Source organism: Phacochoerus africanus, chromosome 5 (genome assembly GCF_016906955.1).
Source record: "Phacochoerus africanus isolate WHEZ1 chromosome 5, ROS_Pafr_v1, whole genome shotgun sequence".
NCBI lineage: Eukaryota > Metazoa > Chordata > Mammalia > Artiodactyla > Suidae > Phacochoerus > Phacochoerus africanus.
The window spans coordinates 30,263,879-30,291,261 of NC_062548.1; the positions used below are offsets into that span (position 1 = coordinate 30,263,879).

The 27,383-nt window shown below is 45.3% G+C and overlaps 2 protein-coding genes across 9 annotated transcripts in view; both read left to right on the forward strand.

Annotated features, from left to right (window-relative positions):
• The window catches only part of TMC7 (transmembrane channel like 7), a 53,260-nt gene extending 41,490 nt beyond the window's left edge, over window positions 1-11,770 (forward strand). The window contains exons 11-16 of one of the 2 annotated variants that reach the window (XM_047780397.1): window positions 54-151; window positions 582-768; window positions 2,585-2,715; window positions 6,281-6,436; window positions 10,511-10,589; window positions 11,217-11,770. In XM_047780397.1, the coding sequence (XP_047636353.1) occupies window positions 54-151; window positions 582-768; window positions 2,585-2,715; window positions 6,281-6,436; window positions 10,511-10,589; window positions 11,217-11,291 (726 nt within the window). In that variant the 3' untranslated portion in view covers window positions 11,292-11,770. The other variant, XM_047780398.1, reaches the window with a different exon arrangement.
• A 7,353-nt stretch (window positions 11,771-19,123) lies between these two features.
• COQ7 (coenzyme Q7, hydroxylase) lies at window positions 19,124-26,705 on the forward strand. 7 transcript variants are annotated; one of them, XM_047780399.1, is made up of 6 exons: window positions 19,124-19,283; window positions 22,319-22,497; window positions 24,146-24,260; window positions 25,139-25,278; window positions 25,961-26,059; window positions 26,476-26,705. In XM_047780399.1, the coding sequence occupies exons 1-6, from the start codon at window positions 19,211-19,213 to the stop codon at window positions 26,551-26,553; spliced, it is 684 nt and encodes a 227-aa protein (XP_047636355.1). In that variant the 5' UTR covers window positions 19,124-19,210; the 3' UTR covers window positions 26,554-26,705. The 7 variants fall into 7 exon arrangements, with proteins under 7 accessions (XP_047636355.1, XP_047636357.1, XP_047636360.1 ...); XM_047780401.1 differs by having other exon boundaries at window positions 25,961-26,029; XM_047780404.1 differs by lacking the exon at window positions 19,124-19,283 and adding an exon at window positions 19,384-19,558.
• Window positions 26,706-27,383: the final 678 nt, after the last annotated feature.

The following is a 27,383-nucleotide window of genomic DNA, read 5'->3' on the forward strand; positions in this document are numbered from 1 at the left end:
CGGGAGGACCTGGCTTTCTTTGTTCCAAGTCAGGCTCCTTTCTCTGGTTTCAGTGCTGGGAGACCCAGGTTGGGCAGGAGATGTACAAGCTGATGATCTTCGACCTCATCATCATCTTGGCTGTGACGCTTTTTGTGGATTTTCCCAGAAAGTAAGTGCGAGGGGCACCCCCTCCTCTCCCTCCATGCCCCGCCCCCTCCCCGGGTCCCCCCACCGCAGGCCCCCATCCCAACTGCTCTTCACAGAGTGCTAGATGATTCCACATCCTGGGAACCCCTAAAAACCCCCTGGTGACGTTCAGACAGCTCCAGGCCGTCACCCCCTTGTCCCTAATGTGCCCCATTGAAGGGGCAGAAAGGGTGCTTTTTGCCATTTTCACAGCCATGGGCCCTGTCGTGGAGATGCCCCCCCCCCCAGGCTGCATATGGCCTGCCTATAATTCCAGAGTTCATTATATTCTACATCTTACAGACGTATGAGCAACCAGTGCCCATGAGACGTATGCGTGGAAACAGCCCTGATTTGGTGGCTGTGTCTTGGCAGACACTGGTTGTCCAGGTGAGAAATTGTCCTGTTTTCAGGATCCTCGTGACCTACTGCTCCTCCTGGAAGCTGTTCCAGTGCTGGGGCCAGCAGGAGTTCGCCATTCCCGACAACGTCCTGGGGATCGTTTACGGACAAACCATTTGCTGGATCGGTGCCTTCTTTTCGCCCCTCCTTCCTGCAGTCGCCACCCTGAAGTTCATCATCATCTTTTACGTGAAGGAGGTAAGGAGTGTGGTCCATAACCTCGACCCTCCTTGACCTTGCAAGATGTTCGGCACGTGATGGGCTTGGAGCCCACCCACATCCTAACAGCTGTATCGGAATTGCGTTCCTTATTTGATAGATATTTTGATGCTGGAAAGAAAGACTTTGAGTGGATTTTCACACTTCTGTCATTTTGAAGAGTCGTTTTGCTCCTGTTGAATTGTTTTCATATGTAACCAGCGAAGAGTTGAGTTGCAAGTCACTGATCGGTTGACAGTGGTCCATTTCAGTGATGTTTAACAAAAGGTTTATGAACTAAAATTTTGTCATTTTCTGTTTGGATTTTAGTTCATTTCTTTTCAGGTATCAGTTATTTGGGTAGCTCCTCAAACAGCTCCCAGGCCCTGGATATTGTAGCTGAACTAAGTTTCTGTTTTTGTTTTTGTTTGTCTTTTTAACACTGCACCTGCGGCATGTGGAAGTTCCCAGGCTAGGAATCAAATTGGAGCTATAGCTGCCTGCAGCCTACACCACAGCCACAGCCACAGTTATGCCAGATCCAAGCTGCGTCTGCAACCTACGCCACAGCTCACCACAATGCTGGATCCTTAACCAACTGAGCGAGGCCAGGGATCGAACCCGTATTCTCATGGATACTACTCTGGTTCGTTACTGCTGAGCCATGATGAGAATTCCCTGAACTAAGTTCTTAGTGAGTGAAATAGCCTTGCAGATGACTGACTTATCTGGGCTTAGTAACCAAACTTCTTTTTTCTTTAAAATAGAAGCAATATATGCTCACTGTTAAACATTTAGACAATACATATATTGATCCTGTCCCTCCTGCCAGAGGAACCCTCTGTTAACAAGCCCAACAATTATTGATCACCTCTTATGCCAAACCCTGAGGATTCATAAATGGAAGTAATAATAGCATTCATAGTAATGACAATAATAATAACAAATGGTAGCAATACTTTGTGCCCCGATTCTGCTGAAGACTTTGCATGGATGATCATATAATGCTTACTCATATCCTTTGTTTTTGTTTTTGTGTGGGTGTGGTTTTTTGGGTTTTTTTTTGTCTTTTCTAGGGCCGCTCCCATGGCATATGGAGGTTCCCAGGCTAGGGGTCTAATCAGAGCTGTAGCCACTGGCCTACGCCACAGCCACAGCCACAGCAATGCGGGATCCAAGCCGCATCTGCGACCTACGCCACAGCTCACGGCAATGCTGGATCCTTAACCCACTGAGCAAGGCCAGGGACCAAACCCGCAACCTCATGGTTCCTAGTCAGATTCGTTAACCACTGAGCCACAACGGGAACTCCCTTACACATACCCTTTGCAGTAGGGTATGTGCTCTATGTTTTATATATAGGGTATATTTTATATATAGGATATGTCTGTATTTTACAAATTAGGAAACTGAATACCTCACTAAAGTCGCAAAAAAGAAATTTACAGTAAAATGTTTTTCAAAAACTTTTAAAAAAGTAAATGAGATCATACAATACAGAGTTTTGAAATCCACCCTTTCCACCTCACAGCGCCATTTAGGATATAAAGCTCTCTGTCATTTTTTTTTACAGGGCTACATGGTTTTTCCATTGTATGGATGTGCTTTAATCTTTAAGGAATCTAATGGCTAGCTACTTATGTTGCTTTTAGTTATTTCCTGTTCTCAACAATGGTAGCTGTAAATACCGATACATATGTTTTGACCCTATTTTTTTTTTTTTTCATTTTGGTCTATATTGCTGTGGAACGTTCAGCTCTATAGCTCTAGAAAGGTTTGACCAATTTTATTTTCCTCTTTCTTCCTCTCCCCTTAGATCAGTCTTATTTACACCTGCAGACCCTCCCCCAGGCAGTTCAGAGCCTCCAATTCTAATTTCTTCTTCCTGTTGGTGTTGTTGATCGGGCTGTGTTTGGCAATAATACCTCTGACCATCAGCATGGCACGGTAAATATGACTCCGTCTTCTAGAACATTTCCTTACTTCCCAACAGGCCCTTTTTTCATGTTAAAGGCTTCATTGCATTCTTTTTCCTTAATTTTGTTTATTCGAGTATAGCTGATGTACAGGGTTGTGTCAGTTTCTGCTGGGAGAGCACAGTGACCCAATCACATGGACACATGCATTCCTTCTCTCATGCAATCGTCCGTCATGGTCTATGGCAAGAGATTGGGTGTAGATTCCTGTGCACCCAGTAGGACCTCATTGCTTATCCATGCTAAGTGGAATAGTTTGCATCTACCAACCCCAAACTCCCAGTCCATCCACTTCCTCCTCCCTCCCCCCCGCAACTACAAATCTGTTCTCTACGTACCCACGGCTGTTTCTGTTTCGTAGATAAATTCACTTGTGCCATATTTTAGATTCCACATTCAAGTGGTATCATGTGGTATTTGTCTTTCTCTCATTGATTGTTTTTTGTTTTTTTGGTTTTGTTTTGTTTTGTTTTTGTCTTTCTAAGGCCACACCTGCGGCATATGGAAGTTCCCAGGCTAGGGGTCAAGGTGGAGTGGCACCTGCTGGCCTGCACCATAGCCACAGCACAGCAAGGCCAGATCTGAGCTGTGTCTGTGACTTACACTGCAGCTCCTTAGCCCATTGAGCAAGACCGGGGATCAAACCCACATCCTCACGGATCCTAGCCAGGTTCATTACCACCGAACCACAATGGGAACTCCTACTCTCATGGCGTGCCTTACTGGCTTTCCTCATAGTGCTCCCCCCACAGAGGTCAGTAAGTCGCTCCTGGCTCAGCCAGGCCCACCTTTGCTTTGGATTTTTCCTCTGGATACTAGCAATGTCTTTGTCCACCCCTGAACTTGAGCTTGAAGAGTTGCTGTGTTTTTGAGGGTGTTGGATGGGTCTCTCCTACCCAGATCCCTTCCCCTAGGATCTCTCTTCTAGTCCCCTTTGGGATTATTTTCTTGTTTCTGCTTTTGAAGATAATACATGGTCACTGAGAAGACTTGGGGTTTCATCTATGTGCCAGGCACTGTGCTAGGTGCCAGGGGTATAAAGATGATTCGGACATGGCACAAGGAATTCCATCTAGTGCGGCAGTTTGGGAAGAGCCAAAACCCTCAGGACTGAGGGTTCAAACCCCAGTGATGCCACACTGGACACAATTCCTTGTTTTATAACCTTTTACACCAGAGGCTGGAAAGAGAGAAAATGACTTAGGCTGCGTGGCCCATATGGTTTCTGAAAGCAGCCATAGATGATAATGTTATTTACAGAGAGAAATTCAAACAGTACAGAAAAGGGTAATTAAAGTGATAACATAGCCCCTCTAAGAGGTAACGTAACCACTCTTAACATTTTACAAACACTTTTGAAAATCTATTAAGAAAGGTGTATTTATTTGTTAAAAAACATATAGAATAATCCTGTTTGGCAGCTTAATTTTTTTCACTTACCTTTATATTGTGCCCTTTTCCAGGCCAGCACCTATAGAATTCCCATTCTTTCAACTCTATTTTTTAGCTTTGATTTTTTAAAAAAATAAGTAATACATTCAAATGGCACAAAATTCAAAAAGGATAAAAGATTAAAAAACTAGGATTCGTTTTCCAATCCTATTTCCTAACTACTTCATTTCTGTCTTGGAGATTGTCATACCTCTGTGTGTCTCTCAGGGGTTCTGGAGTATTCCACTGTGTGAGTGGATCAAAAATTGTTCATCTGTTTCCTGAAACAACATTTAGGTTGGTTCCAGGAATCTATTTTTATCATTAAAAATAGAACTTCAGTAGAAAATTCCCTCACAGACTTTATGACGTGTTCTTTGCAAGCCTTAATTTCTTTTTTTTCCGTTGTGAGTTTATTTTTTCCCTACTTTTTCTTTTCTTTCTTTTTTTTTTCTTTTTTTTTTTTGTGTGTGTGTGTTTTGTCTTTTGAGGGCCGCACCTGCAGCATACGGAGGTTCCCAGGCTAGGGGTCCAATCAGAGCTATAGCCTCTGGCCTACACCACAGTCACAGCAACACCGGATCCCTGCCTCTTCTGTGACCTACACTAGAGCTCAGGGCAACACCGGATCCTTAACCCACTGAGCGAGGCCAGGAATCGAACCCGCAACCTCATGATTCCTAGTCGGATTTGTTTCTGCTGTGCCACGATGGGAACTCCCCTACTTTTTATTTTCAAAAATTTCATATCTATAGAAAAGCTGAAAGAAATAGCAACAGTGAAAACTTATATACCCTTTACCTGCATGTCTCAATTGTTATAATTGCCCTCGTGCAATTGTAATTGTTGCCTTCCGCTATCTGTTTTCTTTCGGTGCATAGATTTTGTATGTGTGATGATGATCCATTTGAAATTATAGGCACCTGACATTTCTTTTTTTTTTTTTTTTTTGGCTGTCCCATGGCATTTGGAATTCCAGGGCCAGGGATCATATCTGAGCCACAGCTGCAACCTACCCTGCAGCTGCAGCAATGCCAGATCCTTTAACCCACTGTGTCAGGCCAGGGATTGAAACTGCATCCTGGTGCTGCAGAGATGCCACTGATCCCATTGTGCCACAGTGGGAACTCCAGTGACATTTCATTCCTGATACTTGAACACACAGTTCCTATAAACAAGGACCCTCTCCTTCTTGTGTATCCACAATAAGATTATCATACCTAAGAAAACCAATGCCAATATCATAGTCCTACCATTTTCAAATTTCTCCAGTTATTCCAAAATAGCCTTCTATGTTTATAACTTTATTTATTTTTTTCCTTTTTAGCCACAACTGTAGAGTGTGGAAGTCCCTGGGCCAGAGATTGAACCTGTGCTACAGGAACAACCTGAGCCATGGTAGTGACAATGCCAGGTCCTTAACCCACTGAGCCACAGGGGAACTCCAGTATAGTTTCATTTTTAAATGAGGATCTTTCAGCTGTTTTGTCCCTTTAGTCTCTTTTAACCTTTGATTCTTCAGAGTCCAGGTCAGTCTTGTCACCTCTAAATTAAGAAACTGAACAGTAGACTCCCCACCTTCTGAATGTGTCTGTTATTCTTAAGGTGTCATTTCACTTGCCCTTCTGTCCTCAGTTTCCTGTAAACTGAATGTCCAGTCTAGAGACTTGATGAGATTTGGGGGGGGGGGTCCAGCATTTTTTTAAATCTTTTTTTTTAGGGCCATACCCTTGGCATAAAGAGGTTCCCAGATTAGGGGTCCAATCAGAGCTGTAGCCACTGGGCTACACCACAGCCACAGCAATGCGGGATCCCATCCGCGTCTGCGACCTACACGACAGCTCACGGCAATGCCCGATCCTTAACCCCCCGAGGGAGGCCAGGGATCGAACCCATGTCCTCATGGATACTAATGGGTTTCATTTCCACTGAGCCACGATGGGAACTCCCCAGGGTCGGCATTTTTCACCAGAATATCCCAGAAAGCCCTTGAGCTCAGGCGGTGCCTCGTGGGTCCCTGCAGGTGCTTTGTGAGTGCTCAGTGGAGGGACCCTCCTCCCGCGCTGCCAGCCTGGACCTGAGCCCCATGCTCTTTGTTTCTGCAGCATCCCTTCCTCCAAAGCCTGTGGGCCATACACCAACTTCAACACCACCTGGGAAGTGGTCCCCAAGACGGTGAGCACCTTTCCCAGCTCGCTGCAGTCCCTGGTCCACGGCATCACCTCAGAAGCCTTCGCAGTGCCTTTCTTCATGATCATCTGGTGAGTGAGGACCAGCTGGTGGAAAATATTCCCCGAGTATTTCCTGCTGTGGCTGGTGGGCTCCTCTCCCCCACCCTGGCGATGGACCTCACCTGTTACCCTTGACGTGGTCCCCCACGTGGCTCTCTGAGCCTCACTGTCCCATCTCTCAATGATAATAATAGTCGTTCTTCCTGCAGTAAGTAACTCATCGAGCAGGTTCATGGAGATCCCACATGTCAGGCCCTTTTGCCAGATGCCTGACTTATAAAATAAAACCCAGTCATTATTGCCTGTTATTCATATTACCGATCATTCACAAAATTTGTTGCACTTTGCAAAAGGAACTGACACCTGGGCTGAGAAAAGAGCACCAGACCAGGCACATGCACTTGAACTCTGGCTCTGCCACTTATAAGCTGTGTGGCCTCAGGTCATCACACAGCCTCTCTGAGCCTCCGTTTCCTCACCTGCAAAATGGCAATTAGGGTGGCACACACCTTGAGGGGCTATGAGAAGAAGGAAATGTGGTGAGGCTTGTAAAGTGCTTAGAAGAGGACCTGACACTTGGTGAAGTCTCGGTAAAGGACAAGCGGAGTGTGCGGAGGTGACGAGGGTCTTTGTGCAGCGATTCATTTTGAGTGTTCAGTTCTGACCACAAGTGTGTGTTGCAGGTTTACTTTGTACTTGGCCTTGTTCTAACTACAGTCCAGTCTCATTATTCATAGATGCCACATTTTTTTCTGTATTCCAAATTGCCAACTAGCTAAAATCTTTAAGTTGTATTGAACTATATAGTTGATTTGCAAGGTTGTGATAAGTTCTGCTATTTGGCAAAGTGATTCAGTCATACCTATACCTATCCATTCTCTTTCTCTCTCTTTTTTTTTTTTTTTTTGTCTTTTTAGGGCCATGCCCATGGTATATGAAGATTCCCAGGCTAGGGGTCCAATCAGAGCTACAGCTACCAGCCTGCACCACAGCCACAGCAACGCCAGATCCGAGCCTCATCGGTGACCTACACCACAGCTCATGGCAACGGCAGATCCTTAACCCACTGAGCAAGGCCAGGGATCGAACCTGCGTCCTCATGGATCCTAGTCAGATATGTTTCCCCTGAGCCACAACGGGAACTCCCCACACATCCATTCTCTTTCAGATTCTTTTCCCACATGGATTATCACAGTATATCGGATAGTTCCCTGAGCTGCACAGCAGATCTCTGTTGGCCAGTCATCCCTTTATAAGCCTCAGTGCATATGCCAGTCCCAGACCCCCAGTACATCCCTCCCACGTCCCCTTAAAATATTTTTGTAACCTGCAAATCAGTTCTAGCGGTGGGTTTTAGTGGTTATTTGTGGACATAGAGGAGCCACAGATTTGAGTGGTCTGATGCACAGTATCTCAGCTCATTTGAGCTGTTGTCACAAACTGTCACAGCCTGGGTGGCTGATGAATAACAAATTTATTTCTCATGTTCTGGAGGCTGGAAGTCCAAGGTCAAGGTACCAGCATGATGGGGTGAGGATCCTTTTCTGGCTTATAGATTTTTGTTATCCTCATATGGTGAAAGGGCCTAGGGTGCTCTCCAGAGTCCCTTTTATAAAGGAACTAATCCCATTTGTGAGTTCTGTCGCCATGGCCTAATCACCTCCCAAAGGTCCCACCTACTAATACCATCATTTTGGTATCCGGATTTCAATATATGAATTTTTTTTTAAGGCTGCCCCTGCAGCATATGGACGTTCCAAGGCTAGGGGTTGAATCGGAGCTGGAGCTGCCAGCCTATGCCACAGCCACAGCAACACCAGCTCTGAGCTGCATCTGTGATCTTGTGGCAATGCCAGATCCTTAACCCACTGAGTGAGGCCAGGGATCGAACCCTCATCCTTGTGGGCACTGTGTCAGGTTCTTAACATGCCGTGCCACAAGGTAACATGGAACAAATAAGTGGAATTGACTGTAGTTTCCATGTACTAACTCATGTAGTCATCACAGTTCTCTTACAATGTAGATATTATTACTATCCAACCCCGCCATAATGTATGAAGGGGGTCAAGAAATTCATGTGTTGAAGGCAAGAAACTTTTGATATTAATAAAATGGATGTGGAGTCTCCATCGTGGCCCAGTGGAAATGAATCTAACAGCATCCATGAGGATGCGGGTTCGATCCCTGGCCTCGCTCAGTGGGATAAGGACCTGGTGTTGCCGGGAGCTGTGGTGTAGGTCACAGATGTGGCTCGGATCTGGCATTGCTGTGGTTGTGGTATAGGCTGGCCATTACAGCTCCGATTCAACCCCTAGTCTGGCAACTTCCATATGCTGCGGGTGCGGCCCTAAAAAGACAAAAGAATGATGTGGGGGGGTTGCAGCTGATTAGCCTGGAATTCTGAAGGTCTGGGAATGCAGCTGCTCCATCCTAATTCACCCCAGCCGTGGTTTGTCTGGCGCCATCTGGTGGTGGTTACCTGATCCGCCTTCCACATCTTTGGGGGTCATTCTTGTCCTTGGTCCTGGGGACTTCTAGAAGAGAAGGTTGACGTCACTGAGTCCAGTGGCCCTCGTGTCCTCAGCCCTTTCTGTGGAGATTGGACGGGCTGCCACTTCCCCTTCATGGATGGGGTTGCCTGCTGTTTTCCTGGGGGCCTTGCCCTCTGTCCCACTTACCCCTCTTCCCAAAGATAATATCCTCAGTCACCGCCATCGGAGGCCCAGGGCTGAACGGAAAGCAAGAGCCTATTGCTAGTTGCTTTTATTCAAAATTGTATTATCCCATAAATACATTTAAATAAAAAAAAAAGAGGGAGAGGTCCCGTCATGGCTCAGTGGTTAATGAATCCAACTAGGAACCATGAGGTTGCAGATTCGATCCTTGGCCTCGCTCAGTGGGTTCAGGATCCAGCGTTGCCATGAGCTGTGGTGTAGGTCTCAGATACAGCTCAGATCCTGCGTTGCTGTGGCTGTGGTATAGCCTGGGAACCTCCATATGCTGCGGGTGTTGCCCTCAAAAGACAAAAAGATAATAATAATAATAAAATAAAAGAAGGAAAGAATTGGCATTCCCACTGTGGCTCAGAGGGTTACGAACCTGACTAGTAACCATGAGGATGCATGTTGGATCCCTGGCCTCGCTCAGTGGGTTAAGGATCCCGTGTTGCTGTGACTATGGCGTAGGCCAGCAGCCACAGCTCCAATGTGACCCCTAGCCTGGGAACTTCCAGAATCCGACTACCGCAGCTCAGGTCACTGCAGAGGAACAGGTTTGATCCCTGGCCCAGCACAGTGGGTTAAAGGAGCCAGTGTTGCCACAAGGCATACCTCTGTTAGGCATAGGTCACAGCAGTGGCTCACATTCAGTCCCTAGCCCGGGAACTGCCATGTGCCATGTGTGTGGCCATTAAGAAAAAAAAAAAATAGAATTCACAATTGTATTATCTTAGGCTTGTTATCACTAGGTTTTACTATATTATCCCCATTTAGCGGATGAGGAAACTGAGGCCAGAGAGGTTCCCCAGGGATCATCCACAGCCAGTTGATTGCTTGTCAGCCGACTTTAGGACCGTCTCCTCCTCTCTCTCCTCTCACATCGTGTGCCAGGGGAGCAGCAGCCGCTCTTGATATTAACTTAGAAGGCAGGCTGGCATTGGGCTCTGTGGCCACTGCCAACTAAAACCCCTTGGGCTGTTTCTGATGCCCTCTGCTTGGAAGAGATGAGGGTTTTCCTTCCTCCTCCCTCGCTCCCTCCCTGCCTTCCCTCCCTCGTTCCCCCATTCCCTTGCTTCTGATTTTTTCTTTCTTTCCTGTCTTTTTTTTTTCTTGCTTGCTCTCTTCTTTCTTGCTCTCTTCTTTCTTGCTCTCTTCTTTCTTTCTTTCTTTCTTTCTTTCTTTCTTTCTGTCTGTCTGTCTGTCTGTCTGTCTGTCTGTCTGTCTTTGTCTTTGTCTGTCTTTCTGTCTTTCTGTCTTTCTTTCTTTCTTTCCCTCTCTCCCTCCCTTCCATCCTTCGTAAAACTGTCCCAGACAAAGTGTGACAGGTTGTCTGCAGGGACCTGCAGGTGCTGCGCACTCCGTGATGGCCTCTCGCCTTGCGTTGCAGCCTCGTCATGTTTTACTTCATCGCCCTCGCCGGAGCACACAAGCGGGTGGTCCTGCAGCTTCGGGAGCAGCTGTCCCTGGTAAGGAAGCATCGGTCCTGGGGGTCAAGGCCGGCAGCATTTACCCAGGACCCCAAAAGGAACGTGGTGTTTTTCCCAGGGAGGGGTGGGATGCTCCCATCACCACTACCCTCGAACTCAGCCTTCAGGCTTAGGCTCCTCCAGCTTCATTCATTCCCTCAACATGTATATCCTCGTCCTGGGCTGGGATACTGAGATGAAGAAGGGAGATTGCTCAGTCCTTAAAGAAAAAAGATAAAGGAGTTCCCTTGTGGCTCAGCGGGTTAAGGATCTGATGTTGTCATTTCTAATATTTGTTAACAGATATTTTTGTTTGTTTTTTGTTTTTTTGTCTTTTTGCCGTTTCTTGGGCCGCTCCCACGGCATCTGGAGTTCCCAGGCTAGGGGTCGAATCAGAGCTATAGCCGCCGGCCTACACCAGAGCCACAGCAACTCGGGATCTGAGCTGAATCGGCAACCTACACCACAGCTCATGGCAACGCTGGATCCTTAACCCACTGAGCAAGGCCAGGGATCAAACCCGCAACCTTTTGGTTCCTAGTCGGATTCGTTAACCACTGAGCCACGTCGGGAACTCCCTGTTAACAGATATTTTGAATGTGCTCTTGAATCTCTCTCTGTTTTCAGGAAAGTCGTGACAAGCGTTATCTAATCCAGAAACTAACAGAAGCCCAGAGGGATGTGAGGAACCAGCTAGAATGATGGCGAGATGCTGCTGCTTGGGGCATAAAAGCTGGCTGGTGACCTGCCAGCCTACAAAGCCCACCTGGGATTTTAGTGAAAATTTTTAAATATATTTTTCTGGAGTTTGGGGCTTTCCTGAAAGTGGCTCCATCCATGGCCGGTTTTTACATCCCCCAGCCCCTATTTAGGGCTTTAGGGACTTAGAAACGCCAGGTCAAGGCTCTGTCTTTGCCTGGGACCCAGTAGCTCAGGGACAGGTCGACACAGTCTTAGGAAGCCGTTGACGCTTTCCAGCCAAAATTCAAGAGACCATTTCTATTTCTACAAGCTTATTTGTATTGTCTTTTGACGTTAACTGCAGGGGTTCTCCGTCTTTGAGCCTGGGTTCTTCTGAACCAGGGTCTAGGGCTTTATGCCGAGAAGTGTCCCTTCTACTTCTTAGAAGTAGGGACTGTCTTGAATTCAGTTCTATAGGCTTAAACTGGAGCCTTTTTGTTTGTTTGTTTGTTTTGGTTTTTTTTTTTTTTTATTTTTTTAGGGCCACACCTGTGGTATATGGTGGTTCCCAGGCTAGGGGTCGAATCAGAGCTGTAGCCACTGGCTTATGGCCACAGCCACAACAATGTGGGATCCAAGCAGCATCTGCGACCTACACCACAACTCTCGGCAACACCACAGCTCACGGCAACGCCGGATCCTTAACCCACTGCATGAGGCCAGGGATCGAACCTGAGTCCTCATGGATGCTAGTCAGATTCGTTAACCACTGAGCCACAAAGGAAACTTCTAACATTAATTTCTTTCTGTTTTTTCTTTTCTTTTTCTTTTTTTTTTTTTTTTCTTTTTAGGGCTGTACCCAAAGCATGTGGAAGTTCCCAGGCTAGGGGTCGAATCAGAGCTGCAGCTACTGGCCTACACCACAGCCACAGCAACACCGGATCCTTAACCTTCTGAGCAAGGCCAGGGATCTGGAGCCTTTTTTTTTTTTGAATGGAGAAATCCCACCCGGATTTTAGTGATGTTTGGAACATAATGGGAGCATAGAGAGGATGGTTATATAATTTCACCAACATGATAAGAGAGAAAAAAGCCCGTCTTGTGCTGTGAGTAATAAGCAAGGACCTGAGTGAAGATGAGGCAAACAGCTGCAGGATGGCTCCCTGGACATTTGCTGTAGCCTCATTACTCACGGGGAGTTCCTTTCATCACCCCATTATCCACACGCCTTCTGTTCCCTCCTAGTCCTGCATTTGGAGACTTGGCAGAGGCAGTTTGTCTCTCATTTCTCCAAATACCATTTCCCTTCCTGCACTAATACTTCAGAGCCAGGCTGGAAAGGGCCATCCAGTATTTGAGTTGCGGGTTTATGTGCACAAGTGTTTGGGCACGTGGGTTGCAGCCACAGGCCAGCCAGGTGCAGGTGCACCCAACTAGACCAAATGCTGACATCTTAAACACACATGTTCGTGTTTTTAAGGGTGGATGGTTGTTTCCTTGTGCTTAAAATGTTTAGTTTTATCTGACAAAACATGCAGAGTCTCTCTTGAGATTTCCATTACCGTAAAAACCGGATGCAATAAATACCTCATCGTAAGCTGACATGAAATTGATAGCTTTAAACCTTGGAATATAAGCCTAATGTAATGCTAATGTAATGTTCTCATGGTGATACCGTCAGTGTCTCCTTCAAAGCACTGTAGGTTTGTAACAGACCCTGTGTGCCCTTCTTCCATTGTTTTGCGTCCTTTCATGGGCTCCAGACCTTTCCTGGGGTAGCCTGGGATTTTAAGGTGGAGGCAGGTATTAAAAAGCTGCTGCTGTAAAGACGGGTTCCCACCCTTAGCCCCGTCCCCCCATTACTCAAAGATGGTTGACTTCTTGCTCTGAGGAGCAAAAGCAAGCTTACCACGGTTTATGCATTTCAATGTATTTGTCCCTTTGCCAGACCTTTCATTTTGCACCTCCACGGTTAGTATGAACACTGGATTTTTTTTTTTTTTTTTTTTGTCTTTTGAGGCCCATACCTGCGGTATATGGAGGTTCCCAGGCTAGGAGTCTAATCAGAGCTGTAGCCTCTGGCCTACACCACAACCACAGCAACGCCAGATCCAAGCCACATCAGTAACCTACACCACAGCTCATGGCAACACCGGATCCTCAACCCACTGAGTGAGGCCAGGGATCGAACCCACAACCTCATGGTTCCTAGTCAGATTTGTTTCCGCTGTGCCACGATGGGAACTCCTGGATATTTTTTGTTATCCTCTGAGATTTCTGAGCTGTTCAAGCTTTTCCTGTCTTGTTAAGTTTTATGAATTTTTAAGTCCAATAGCTAGTATCAGGGAATTTCAAGCACACAAAAAGCTCATTCCATTCTCACTTTTAAAAAGTTCTAATTGTTGACATTTTTGCCTAGAGCATTTGTATGTATAGCATCCTTGCCTTTACCATGCTTCTGAGAACAGTCAAGTTTTCTCTCTCTCTCTGTGTGTGTGTGTGTGTGTGTGTGTGTGTGTGTTAGAGAGAGTGAGATGAAAGCTGTGTTTTCTTTCCCTAGTACACTGAAATGCACTAATATATTCAATTTAGTTACATGCTGCTAATTTGCCTACTTCTTACTTGAATGTTTTTATATATTTGGATAACTTTAATAACTGCAGGTGATGTCTCTATAAATGTTCAAGTGCAGCTCTAAGGAATGTGCGTTAAAACTACTGATTAAATTGTGTCTGGAAGGTTTGAAAATGGCCTGGTGTGTATTTGCATTCTTGGAGGCATTTTGTCGGCAATCAAGCGATCATGGAACACTATAAACTATAACAGTCGGTAAAGCTGCTCTTTGCCTTTTGCTAGAATCAGAGGGATGAAAGAAGTATTTAATTATAGAAAATCATCAAAAGAGTGCTTTAAGTTGAAGCCAAGGAGGGCTGTGTGTGTGTTTGAAACTTAAAAGACAAAGTTATTTCAACCACTCCCCATCCTACCAGAGGAACCCCTGCTTCCCCTCCCCACACACTCCGTACCCGAGGCATGTGGAGGTTCCTGGGACGGGGATCGAACCTGAGCCATGGCAGCCACCTAAGCTGCTGCAGGGACAATGCTGTATCCTTAACCCGATGCACCACAAGAGAACCTCTGGGAATCACTGCTAATTATGCTTATTCTCCCAGAAGATTATAATACATTTTCAAGCAGATAGTGTATCTGTAGTTGTATGTGTGGTATTCAGTTAGTTAGTTATGACATCACCTTTTTTTTCTCCTTAACAGCATCTTGAAGATCTTTATATGGAGAGTAGCTACTCATTCTTTTTAATGACTACATGGCATTCTTCCATTGTGTGTACTTGCTTAATCACTTTCCCACTGTGGGATACTTAAGTTTGTTTTCAATCATTCCTTGCCGCCCCCTGCTCCCCAGACACACACTCCATACAAACACTAGGAGCTGCAATTTTTAAAATTCATGCAGACACTTCTCTCTCTCTCTCTCTCTCTCTCTCTCTCTGGTTTTTTTGTTTGTTTGTTTTTAGGGCCATACCCACAGCACATGGAGGTTCCCAGGCTAGGGGTTGAATTGGCACTGTAACCACTGGCCTACAGCATGGCCATAGCAACACCAGATCTGAGCTGCATCTGCGGCCTACACCACAGCTCACAGCAACTTCGGATCCTTAACCCACTGAGCAAGACCAGAGATCGAACCCGAGTCCGCATGGATGCTAGTCGGGTCTGTTAACCACTGAGCCATTACAGGAACTCCATCCAGCACTTCTCTTTTCTCTGTTGTACCCCATTTGGCTTCAGGTTCTTGTTCTTTATCAAGGCAACCTTGCTTTTTTTTTTTTTTTTCCTGTGTCTTTTTAGGGCAGCATATGGAAGTTTCCAGGCTAAGGGTCAAATCGGAGCTGTAGCTGCCAGCCTACACCACAGCCACAACAACGCCAGATCAGAGCCACATCTGTGACCCATACCACAGCTCAAGGCAATGCTGGATCTTTAACCCAACTGAGCAAGGCCAGAGATCAAAGCCCAGTCCTCCTGGATACTAGTAGGGTTTATAACTGCTGAGCCATGGCGGGAACTCCTACCTTGCACTTTCTTGCAGCCACAGAAAATATTCTCATCCCAGCAAAGAGAAGACTCCATTTAGGCAAGTCTTTAGTTTGCATTAACTCTTAAGTGAGCAAAATAAATTCCTGCAGCTGCGTATCTGATTGCAAAATACACACTGGCATAAGTATTGGAGAAGAAAGTGTGAACTTGAGATTGGCACTGGCCAGCTAGCTCTGCTGGCTTGAATCATGAGAGCTGCAGCTGCCAACCCTCAACACCCCTTGAAAGAGCTCAGGGTGGAGAGCAGGAGGGAGGCACTCTGTGCTCTGGGAAAACTGGCAGGACAGGTCTTCAGGTAGTTAGATATTTTCAGGAGATTGTATGAGCCCAATTTTTGCATCTCATCTAGAAAAGTACTAAAATCCTTCATGGTGACATCTGCTCCTTGTGACTAGTAGTAACCTTCTGTTAAAAATGTGTGCTTGGATTCATGTACCTCCCCTGACACCAAAATTCCATGTATACTGACATTCCCCCTACCTCTTTAGAGCCATATTTCAGAGCTATTTGCCTCCTGGGCTATAGTCTTCATTTGCCCCAATAAAACTTAACTCTCAAATTTTAGATTGTGCTTTTTTTTTTTTTTGAGTCTACAAAAGTAGTTAATTTTTCTGGAGTGGCACTGCAAGATCTGATCCCTAGGAAGACAGTTTCTGAATATATCTTCTTTATATAGGGTATGGCTTTATTACTAAATTTCATTTGGTTTATTTTCTTCCGATGAATGGGACATGGAATGGCTCAGTTACTTGCCTAATTGTGTAATTTTGTACAGGTATCTTCACTTTTGTGAGATAAAGTACCCTTCTCTTTAAATTCAAAAAATAATACTGGGAGTTCCCATCGTGGTGCAGTGGAAAATGAATCCAAGTAGGAACCATGAGGTTTCGGGTTCGATCCCTGGCCTCGCTCAGTGGGTTGAGGATCCGGCGTTGCTGTGAGCTGTGGTGTAGGTCGAAGACGTGGCTCGGATCTGGCGTTGCTGTGGCTGTGGTGTAGGCTGGCAGCTACAGCTCCGATTAGACCCCTAGCCTGGGAACCTCCATATGCCGGCAGGTGCAGCCCTAGAAAGACAAAAAACAAAAAATAACAGTAATACAGAGATTACTTTTATTTTTGAGGACCGAATTAGGAAATAATAAGCTTTTTGTGAAATGTTTTCTCATTGCAAAACTGCTTGTTTATTATAGAAAATACAGAGAACACTGAAAGCTATAGAGAAAAAAAATCGCAGCATTTTTGGAAAGCCACTGGTAATCTTGGCAAAATTCCTTTTAAGGTAGAAAGTACAGAGAAAGGGAGGAAGAATGAAAAGAAAAGAAAGAAAAAAATTGATATTCTCATTTCTTTTTCATGAATGTTTTCTTATTTTACCCAAAGTTTTTTTTTGTTTGTTTTTTGTTTTTGTTTTTGTTTTTTGGTTTTTAGGGCCACACTCTTGGCATATGGAGGTTCCCAGGCTGGAGGTCAAATCGGAGCTATAACTGCCAGCCACAGCCACAGCCACAGCCACAGCTACTGCAGCGTGGGATCTGAGCTGTGTCTGCGACCTACACCACAGCTCAAGGCAATGCCAGATCCTTAACCACTGAGCGAGGCCAGGGATCACACCTGAGTCCTCATGGATGCCAGTCAGATTCACTAACCACTGAGCCATGACGGGAACTCCTATCCAAAGTTCTTTATAAGTACTTCAATGGGCTACATAATATAATATCATGCAGATGGATCACAATTTTTTTGAACATTCCCTTGCTGCTTGATATTTTGTTTCCAAATATTCCTGATAATAAATAACTCCAACATCCATAAGTCTTCGTCAACATTTTTTTTCCATTTTTTTTTTCTTTTACAGACCTGAAATGGGATTATGTAGCCAAGGTTTAGAATATTTTAAGGTTTTTGAGAGCCAGATTTACACTCAGGAGCTTTACATGAGAATGTTATTTCATCCTCACCTTCACCAGATATTTGGGTTTAAAAACTTATATAGGAGTTCCGTCATGGCTCAGTGGTAACCAATCTGACTACCATCCGTGAGGATGCAGGTTTGATCCCTGGACTCGCTCAGTGGATTAAGGGTCTGGCCTTGCCTCGAGCTGTGGTGTCGGCCGCAGTCGTGGCTTGGATCCCGAGTTGCTGTGGCTGTGGTGTAGGGTGGCAACTATAGCTCCAATTTGACCCCCCACCTGGGAACTTCTATATGCCAAGGGTGTGGCCCTAGAGAGACAAATAAAATAATAAAAAGTTATATAAGAGTTGATCATAAACTATTAAATTCCTGCACTGTATTAATTTGAAAACAATTAGCAACTTCAATTACTTTACAACGGCAGTGTATGTTAAATGTGGGGATTTTTTGGCCCCACCCATGCCCAAGGCATGCAGAAATTCCTGAGCTAGGGATGGCATCCACACTACAGCAGTCAGCAGTGACAACATGGATCCTTGAACCACTAGGCCACTTGGGAACGCCTTAAATGTTTTGCAGTAACTTGGATAAAAGATACATATAATCCAAAGGTGTAAAGTAGAACATGAAAGCCCCCTTCTCACCTCCAACCCTCTGAAGTTACCATTACTGGACATTTTGTTATACATCCTTCCAGATGTGCATCTTTGATTTTTTTGGCCCTCATACAGATTACACATTCAAAAAATTATTTCTGTTCTATAGAGTCCTAGAAGTAGGATTGCTGTATCAGTGGATATGCATTTATTAAAATGTCCACCAAAATTTTTTCTTAGGAGTTTATTTTCTTACAGCAGTTTTAGGTTCACAGCAAAAGTGAGGAAAGTAGATTTCCTATATACCCTCTGCTGCCACATTCCCCCAGAGTGCTACCGTTTGTTACAATTGATGAGTCTACATTAACAGACCGGATATAGTTTTGATTTTAGTTCCAGAGCAGGAGTTGAATCCTGGGCGGCAGTGGTGAGAGCCAGGAGTCCCAACAACTAGACCACCAGGGAACTGGTGAATATACTTTTAGAAGTGTGAAATACGTGGAGTTCCTGCTGTGGCTCAACGGTATTGACATCTGCAGTGCCAGGACTCAGGTTCGATCCTCAGCCTGGCATAGTGGGTTAAAGGACGTGGCATTACCACAGCTGCAGCAAAGGTTGCCACTGCCACCCGGATCTGATCGCTGGCCTGGGAGTGCCAATATACTGTGTGGCGGCCAAAAGAAAAAAAAAATTAAGAAATACGTTGCTAAATCTCACCTCCCCAGCCCTCTCGTCAAGAAACCAATTTGCATCAATACGTTCACACTAACAGTAAAGTGGATATAATAATATTAATAATGTTCTTTGTAGAGAATTTAAAAAATAGAGAAAAGGGCTAAGAAGAAATTTAAAATCGTCTGTCAACCCCCAAAATACCTGGAGATACCATGCAGTGAACTGAATTCCAGAATGTAATTTCTGGAAGTGGATAAAGGCTACAAATAGAGAAAAGTCTCCTATGCTGGTAAAGCATAAAATATGATGGCTATGCCAGTAAATAATTCCCTCACGGTCCTCTTTCCCAGGAACGGAGGTAAGATAGTAATCCTGTCGCTATCTTCTAAAGAACAATTTAGCGTTCTCATCTCCATGGCAACCCTTCACCGGGCTCCTGAGTGATTGATAATGGTCAGATCCAATAGGATCTTCCCATTTGACACTCCAAACCAATCGAGTGGAAGCTGGCACTTAGGGGCGTTTCCACCTACGCAGAGGCGGGCCGCTTCTGCCTTACGCCAGCTGTGCGTCATCAGTCAGTGCCGAGGGCAAGTTGGGTTCACTCTATTCAAGGAGTGGGTGCCCTGTTGCGGGGCCATGAGCTACGCCGGGGCAGTGGCGGCTCGCTGCTTGTGGCTTCCGCGCACGGGGGCCCCGCGGCCCCTTTCAGGTAAAGTGTGAGAGCGATGGCTGCCCCGCGCTGGGCTGGCGAGCAATGAAATTTTCTCCTGAGGTTTGGGTCGGAGAGGTCACGGCGGAGACGTTTATACGTCACGGGACTGCGACGGAGCGCGAGCGGAAAAGCAGGGCTAGGCTTGTAATGTGTCGCCGGCCCGCTGGGCGGGAAGAGGGTGGTTTTCTGATGTGACGCCCTGTGGTGCCGGTTCCGGGTTAGCGGGTCGGGGAATGACCTAATTGCACACCTGTTCTCTGACGTCACTGCAGGTGTGGTCGGCGTTCCAGGCTGAGCAAAGTTGGCGACCTTGAAAGTTTAGCGTCCCATGGGTGGGTGTATTCCCATAATCCGCAGCGTCGGCTTCTTCCCAGCTCCCCAAGGGAGCTTGCTAGAAATGCGGATTCTCAGGTCCCTCGCCTGACCTACTGAGTCGCCATGTCTGTATTTTAACTAGCCCTTCGAATGGTTCGTATGCATTTGCATATTTTGAGAAGCACGAAATTGGTGGAGCATCGAGAGAGACTTGGGCTTGGATCCTGGCTCCTCTCCTCATTTCGTCCCAGCGGCCTCAACATTGTGAGGTCGTTTTCTGGAAGTTAAGTCATTCGTCTACCACCTTCAGGATGTTTGCATTATCGCAATACCACTTGTATTTTTTATTACTTTTTAAAAAATTAAACCGTGTTCTGTTTCTAAATTAAATAATTTCACGGAAACCCTATCTTTACGGTAAGCGGAGAACCAGGATCGCACGTCCCAAGTAAAGTACCTGTAAAAAAATAAATACGCTCAACACAGTTGTTGTATTAGATGCTGTTGCCTACCAAGGCTTGAACCTGTCTTTCTGGTAAGAATGGGAGGTTAGCAAGCGTTAGGAAGTGTTCAAGTTATGTCACCTTTACAGCCTCGTTGATGAAAGCAAAAGGATTGGAAGAGAATAACTAAATAACATGAGTGTTATTTAATGCATGTGCATAGCCACTTAAGATCGTCCCATAAACCATTTGAAGTCTCCATCGTTGGTATGTGTTTCACATTTTGGGAAAACACGAATATAAAATGATGCATTTGAGAGCTTCTAGCAGTGAGCCTCAGTTTTATTTTTAAGTGTGTGAGTGCAGGCAAAACCCAGAGGATTGTTGAACATGAATTGTAATGCTCTATTGTTGAGCCAGTGACAGAATTCTTCTTCTTTTTTTCCATTTTTAAAAGTATTGATTTATAATGTGATTCTTTTTCATTTATAAAGCTACTTTGCTTCCTGTATCTCATTTTGTCTCCATGATAACTCAGTAAGAAAGGTTTTATTATTGTGTTTTCCCTTAAAAAGAAAATAACCTGATTGGTCCTAATTTTATATGTAAGAAATGGCAATTCCAAATTGTCTAAGGTCTGTGTTAGAGATAGGATATGTATTTTCTGTTTTTTTTTAATTTGAAATTTTTAAAATTGGAAGTTTAGTTGGTTTACAGCGTTGTGTTAGTTTCCGGTGTACAGCAATGCTGTAAACCAACTATATCTTATACATGTATCTATATTTCAGATTCTTTTCCCTTATAGGTTATTACAAAATATTGAATATCGTTCCCTGTGCTATACAGTAGGTTATCATTGGTTATCTGTCTTATATATACTAGAGTGTATATGTTAATCCCAAACTTCCAATTTATCCCTCCCCCAGCCCCTTTCCCCTTTGGTAACTATAGGTTTGTTTTCTGTCTGTGAGTCTGTTTCTGAAATAAGTTCATTTGTGTCACATTTTAGATTATGTAAGTGCAAGCATATGATCGGCCTCTCTTTCTGACTTCACTTACATGATAATCTCTAAATCCATTCATGTTGCTGCAAATGGCATTATTTCACTTTTTATGGCTGAGTAATATTCCATTGTATATATGTACTACATCTTTATCCATTCCTCTGGCAATGGACATTGTGTTTTTTTCCATGTCTTGGCTGTTGAAAATAGTGCTGCTATGAACATAGAGGTGTATGTGCATGTATGTGTGTATGTTTATATATATGTATGTATATATTTTGTCTTTTTAGGGCCACACCTGTGGTATATGGAACTTCCCAGGCTAGGGGTGTAATTGGGGCTGCAGCTGCTGGCCTACACCACATCCACAGCAATGCCAGATGTGAGCTGCGTCTGCAACCTGCACTGCAGCTCACGAGTACCACCGGATCCTTAACCCACTGAGCAAGGCCAGGGATCGAACCCACATCTTCATGGTTACTAGTTGGCTTCATTACCGCTGAGCCATGATGGGGACTCCCACATGTATCTTTTTGGATTAGAGTTTTGGTGGACATTTTAATAAATGCATATCCACTGATACAGCAATCCTAGGACTCTATAGAACAGAAATAATTTTTTGAATGTGTAATCTGTATGAGGGCCAAAAAAATCAAAGATGCACATCTGAGAGGATGTATAACAAAATGTCCAGTAATGGTAACTTCAGAGGGTTGGAGATGAGAAGGGGGCTTTCATGTTCTACTTTACACCTTTGGATTATATGTATCTTTTATCCAAGTTATTGCAAAACATTTAAGGCGTTCCCAAGTGGCCTAGTGGTTCAAGGATCCATGTTGTCACTGCTGACTGCTGTAGTGTGGATGCCATCCCTAGCTCAGGAATTTCTGCATGCCTTGGGCATGGGTGGGGCCAAAAAATCCCCACATTTAACATGCACTGCCATTTGAAAGTAATTGAAGTTTCTGGAGTTCCCATCGTGGCGCAGCAGAAACTAATCCGACTAGGAACCATGAGGATGTGGGTTCAATCCCTGGCCTCGCTCAGTGGGTTAAGGATCCGGCGTTGCTGTGGCTGTGGTGTAGGCCAGCAGCTGGAGCTCCGATTAGACCCCTAACCTGGGAACCTCCATGTTCCACGGGTGTGGCCCTCAAAAGACCAAAAAAAAAGTTTCTAATTGTTTTCAAGTTATGTTAATACACCACAGTCTGTGAAAGAATCCATCTGGAGTTTACCTGAGAGTAATAGGGAACAAACACTTGCATTGCAGCCTATGGAAGAAGAATCAGTGCCAGATTTTGGAGTTCAGGAATGACCTTAGACAATATCAATTGGGCAGCTGTGGATCGAATAATCCGGGTGGATCACGCAGGTGAATATGGAGCAAACCGCATCTATGCTGGGCAGATGGCCGTCCTGGGCCGGACAAGCATCGGGCCGGCCATTCAGGTGCGCATTTCTTTATCTCTGTCCTTAACATGTCACACTGGGTCATGCCTTCTCAAGGGAGGTACTGTTGTCCCCAAGAGAGCAAAAATCGGTTATGGAGGTGGGGGTGAAGGAGTAAAAAACCTGTTATTTTTATTTATAAAGCACCGCCAGACATTTAGTATATCTGCAGTATTAAAATTTCATTGGGGGGGCAGTAAAAAAGGGTTGAGGGTCATTGCATTAGGTGAAAGCACCAGTCGCTAAAAGGTTATGGTCCCGCCCCTTTTGGAGCCCAGTGGAAATGTTTTATACTTTATACTGAGAGGCAGGTGGACGGGCCTGGGCTTACTAGTCACACGGACCAGGGTTCACTTGACGGCTCTCTCCCACCTCCTACCTGTGTGATCTTGGGGGGGTCACGTGACTTCTCTGGGTCTCCATTTCTGTGTCTGCAAAATGAGCTGCTAACAGCTCATTGGGTTTTGATGAAGAGTAAATGAACTGGTGGAGTTCTCGTCGGGGCTCAGGGGAAACGAATCTGACTAGCATCCATGAGGACGCAGGTTCGATCCCTGGCCTCACTCAGTGGGTTAAGGATCCAGTGTTGCCGTGAGCTGTTCTATATGTTGCAGACAAGGCTCAGATCTGGTGTGGCTGTGGCTGTGGTGTGGCTGTGGTGTAGGCTGTAGCTCCCATTCAACTCCTAGCCTGGGAACCTCCATATGCCATAGTGTGGCCCTAAAAAGACCAAAAAAAAAAAAAAAAAAGAACTGGCGTCGAGCAACTAATACCACACCTGGCATGTAATAGACGCTCAGCACAAGTTAAATTGCCCGCTCCAAGTGCTTGGGCAAGTTACTTAACATCTCCGTGCCTCACTTTCCTCATCTGTATAATGGGGGTAATGATAGTTTGTCCTTTCCAAGGCCACTGTGTAGATGGATTCCGTACATAAAGCTATTTGACAGCACCTAACTACAGGATGGGCTCTGTAAATGCAGTCTCTGACCGCCATTCTCCCCTTTGTCTTTGATGTAAATGATACTTAGGTTTCTGGCTGCTGAAAAGAAAGTACATAAAAGGTAATATTCTGGACTTTCCTTCCTGGCTCAGTGGAAACAAATCTGACTAGTATCCATGAGGACACGGGTTCGATCCCTAGCCTTGTTCAGTGGGTTAAGGATCCAGCATTGCTCTGAGCTGTGGTGTACGTCGCAGACACAGCTCGGATCTGGCATTGCTGTGGCTGTGGTCTAGGCTGGCGGCTACAGCTCCAATTCGACCCCTAGCCTGGGAACCTCCATGTTGGGGATGTGGCCCTAAAAAGACAAAAATTAAAAGAAATTAAAAAAAGAGAAAAGGTAATATCCTGTCCTCTTAGTTTTGAAATGGACTAAACATCTCATTTCTCACGACCATAGACCCTTATTTTCGAAGAAGTGTGTTATGGATCGCAGGAGCCTCTGCCAGAACCGTGGTTCAGGGCTGCTTCTCTGGAATTGAGATGACAGGCAGTTCCCTTGGTTTGCTGTCACTCTTCTCCATAGTCTGATGTTTACATTTTTTTCTTCGATGATATCAGGGGAGGGGAGAAGTAGCAGTTCTCATCATTTTTTCCTTTTTGCTTCCTCCTGGGACTGCTTACATGTCTTTATGTTTCTTACAGAAAATGTGGGATCAAGAAAAGGACCACTTAAAAAAGTTCAATGAGTTGATGGTTGCCTTCAGGGTGCGGCCGACTGTTCTGATGCCCTTTTGGAACGTGGTGGGATTTGCACTGGGTACGCGTCTGTCCAGAAGAGCTTCTGGGAGCTTAGGGATCTGGGAGGATTGAATCGTTAAATAACCACTTCTACAGTTCTTTTCAACCTTTTTCAATTTACTTTATATTTTTCTAAAGTTAAATTGGCCTTATTTTGCTTAGCTTTATTTAAGACAGCATCTTAAAATCAGTACTTTTCTAAGTTGGTTGCAGTGAAAATAAACACAGCAGTGGGGAGAAAAGCTCAGAGTTGCAGCAAATGATGTTCCCTGGTGACGGTTCCAAATCTGAGATCTGCTCGCTCTTAAAAAGGGAGAGTCAGTGGCATAGAAGAATCAAAGACACACTCACCCCAAGTGAAAACTCACTCCTGCCGTAATCAGAAGGTTAGAGCATTGAAAGAAAGGAACAGGAGTCCCCTTGTGGCTCAGCAGGTTCAGGATCTGGCATTGTCACTGCTGTGGTGCAGGTTCAGTCCTTGGCCTGGGAACTTCCTCATGCCATGGGTGTGGTCCAGAAATTAAACAAACAAAAAAGAGAAAAAAAAAACCATCCTTACTGTGTGATTCAGGGTGGGTTTTTTTTTTTTTTTTTTTTAACACCATGACCTGGTACCTCCTAAAACCATGGCTTTCAAGGGTGGCAAGTTGCTCCTGAGGACCTTTGCCACATCTAAGACATTTTCGGTTGTCACAACTGGGGATGGATGCCACGGGCACCTAGTAGGTGGGTGCCAGGGATGCTAAGCATCCTCCAGTGTTCAGGACATCCCCCCACAACAAGGAATTCTCCAGCCCCAGAGCCCACGGTGCCAAGGTGACAGACCTTGACCTGACCTGATCTCCATCCCCACTGGTGTCAGTCCCAGGCTTTACTGTCTGGATCTGACACTTCCAGGTGCAGGAACTGCCCTGCTGGGGAAGGAGGGCGCCATGGCCTGCACCGTGGCTGTGGAAGAGTCCATAGCGCACCACTACAACAACCAGATTCGAAGGCTGATGGAGGAGGATCCTGCCAAATACGAGGAGCTGCTTCAGGTATTTGACGGTGCCCTGGAGGGGGCTGGTGCGGGAGAAGGGCAGATGGGCAGTTTGGGAAGAGGAACAAGATAGACCCTCAGGGGCTGGGGCTGCCTTTGCAGTCCAGGGCAGGCAGGCAAACCAAGGCAGCTGAAGCCCTGTGCCCTGTCACCTGCCGCGGCAGAGCTGGGACCGAGACCCCGTGTCTTCCTGAGCCCAGACCTGTATTCTCTCCAATTCTAGATCATTGATGGATTCTGAGCAGATGCTGTGAGCACAAACACTTCAGATGAAATAAGTGAATGTTTTCAGAATAATAATTGCATAAATGAGTGAAGAGCCTCAGAAATTTTCTACAGGAAATACGGAAACTGTTTAATTGTTTTTAAAAGCCTAAGTCGGGGGTTTGTAAACTGTGGCCACTGGTTAACCACCGGTTGCTGTAAATAAGGTTTTGTGGGAACACAGCTGCACTCATTTGTCTCCCTGTCCGTGACTGCTGTCCCCTCTGCGGTGGCAGACTTGAGTTGTGACAGGGCCCTTCCAGCCCCAAAAGCTTGCGTTACTGACTCTGGCCCTTTGTAGGAAAAGTTTGCCTACCTGTGTTCTGGACGTAACTTGAGGCTTTAGCCTCTAGAGTAAGTCACAGCAGCAGGGAGTTAGAAGGCTGACTTGCTCCCATTTCTTTGTATTAAACCAGGTGATAAGGAAGTTTCGGGATGAAGAGCTTGAGCACCATGACATAGGCCTGGAACACGGCGCAGAGCTGGTGGGGACCCACTTTCCCTGTTTGCTCGAGGTGGCGTCTTGTCTGGAAGGTTGAGGGATGGGCAGTTTTCTGTTTCCAGAAAGATAGATTTAAAAATTATGGTCCAAAAAAGAGAACCAACATCCTGCTTGACAGAAAGCAAGCAAATGCCTCGCTCCCGACCAGGAATCTTATTTCTCTCTTCCTCATCCTTTTCCCAGCACTTTCCCCCTTTCCGGTGAGAAAGTGGGTGGTTCACATGTTTTGGCTGCAGCTGAGGCATTCCAGTCTTTTGAATAGGTTTCCTTTTTTCTTTCAAGTAGTTTATTTTTCTTTAACATCGTTTCTTAGATGTTAGTACTTATCCAGAGAAGTCCCAACCCTGCCATGACATCCTGTACGTTTACAGCTGAATGTGAACAGAGGATGTGTTTCTCCTGTTTGCTAATCATTGTTGTTTTTAACAGGCTCCAGGATACACCGTTCTGAAGAGCGTTATCCAGGCCGGATGCAGTGTGGCGATATATTTATCAGAAAGATTTTAAATTGTGTCCACTTTTCCCTGTGTATAAATGATGAGAGTAATTTAACGAGTGACATGGGCAGAAAAGGAAACATACGATCATTGTTCTGTGAATTTGCTATTAAACTATGAGAGGTTTTTTTCATTAAAAAAAAAAAAAGGCTCTCCAGTGTTGATTTTTTTCTGTGCTGATTTATGGCTATAAGGCTGACGTTTCACCAGGTGTGTTAAGATTACAGAAAATAAACCCGGTCCTTGTTTGGGCTGTAATGAATTTTTTCCTAAAGCATCAAGAATGAATCATTAAGGTGAAGCCACACAACTCACACTGGGACTTGAACCCATAGGCTGGGACTCGAACCCAGCCAACACCCAGAATGGGACTTAAAAAAAAAAAAAAATGAACGAATCATTAAGAAAGTAACAGGAGGAGTTCCTGTCGTGGTGCAGTGGTTAACAAATCTGACTAGGAACCATGAGGTTGCAGGTTTGTTCCCTGGCCTTGCTCAGTGGGTTAAGGATCCGGCGTTGCTGTGAGCTGTGGTGTAGGCCTGCAGCTACAGCTCCGACTAGACTCCTAGCCTGGGAACCTCCATATGCTGCGGGTGCGGGCCATAGGAAAAGACAAAGAAAGAAACAGGAATCTTCAAGAGGAAGAAAAAAAGGGTTTACTTGTGACACAAATAATTTCAAACATGGTAATGTTTTAAGTTTGGCACCGCGAGACTGTGGAGCCCATCAGCAAAGAAGACTGACTTTGTTTCTGTAGTGAATTGTGGGTCCAAGGCAGGTTACTTCCTGCCTTGAAGCAAAGAAGACTGACTTTGTTTCTGTAGTGAATTGTGGGTCCAA

What these genes read in the sequence shown, in the direction of transcription:
- COQ7 (XM_047780399.1), top strand. Translation starts at nt 19,211, where the DNA reads ATGAGCTACGCCGGGGCAGTGGCGGCTCGCTGCTTGTGGCTTCCGCGC. An exon ending in AATACGAGGAGCTGCTTCAG is followed by an intron (nt 25,279 to 25,960) that starts GTATTTGACGGT and finishes GTATTAAACCAG; the next exon opens with GTGATAAGGAAGTTTCGGGA. An exon ending in ACTTTCCCTGTTTGCTCGAG is followed by an intron (nt 26,060 to 26,475) that starts GTGGCGTCTTGT and finishes TGTTTTTAACAG; the next exon opens with GCTCCAGGATACACCGTTCT.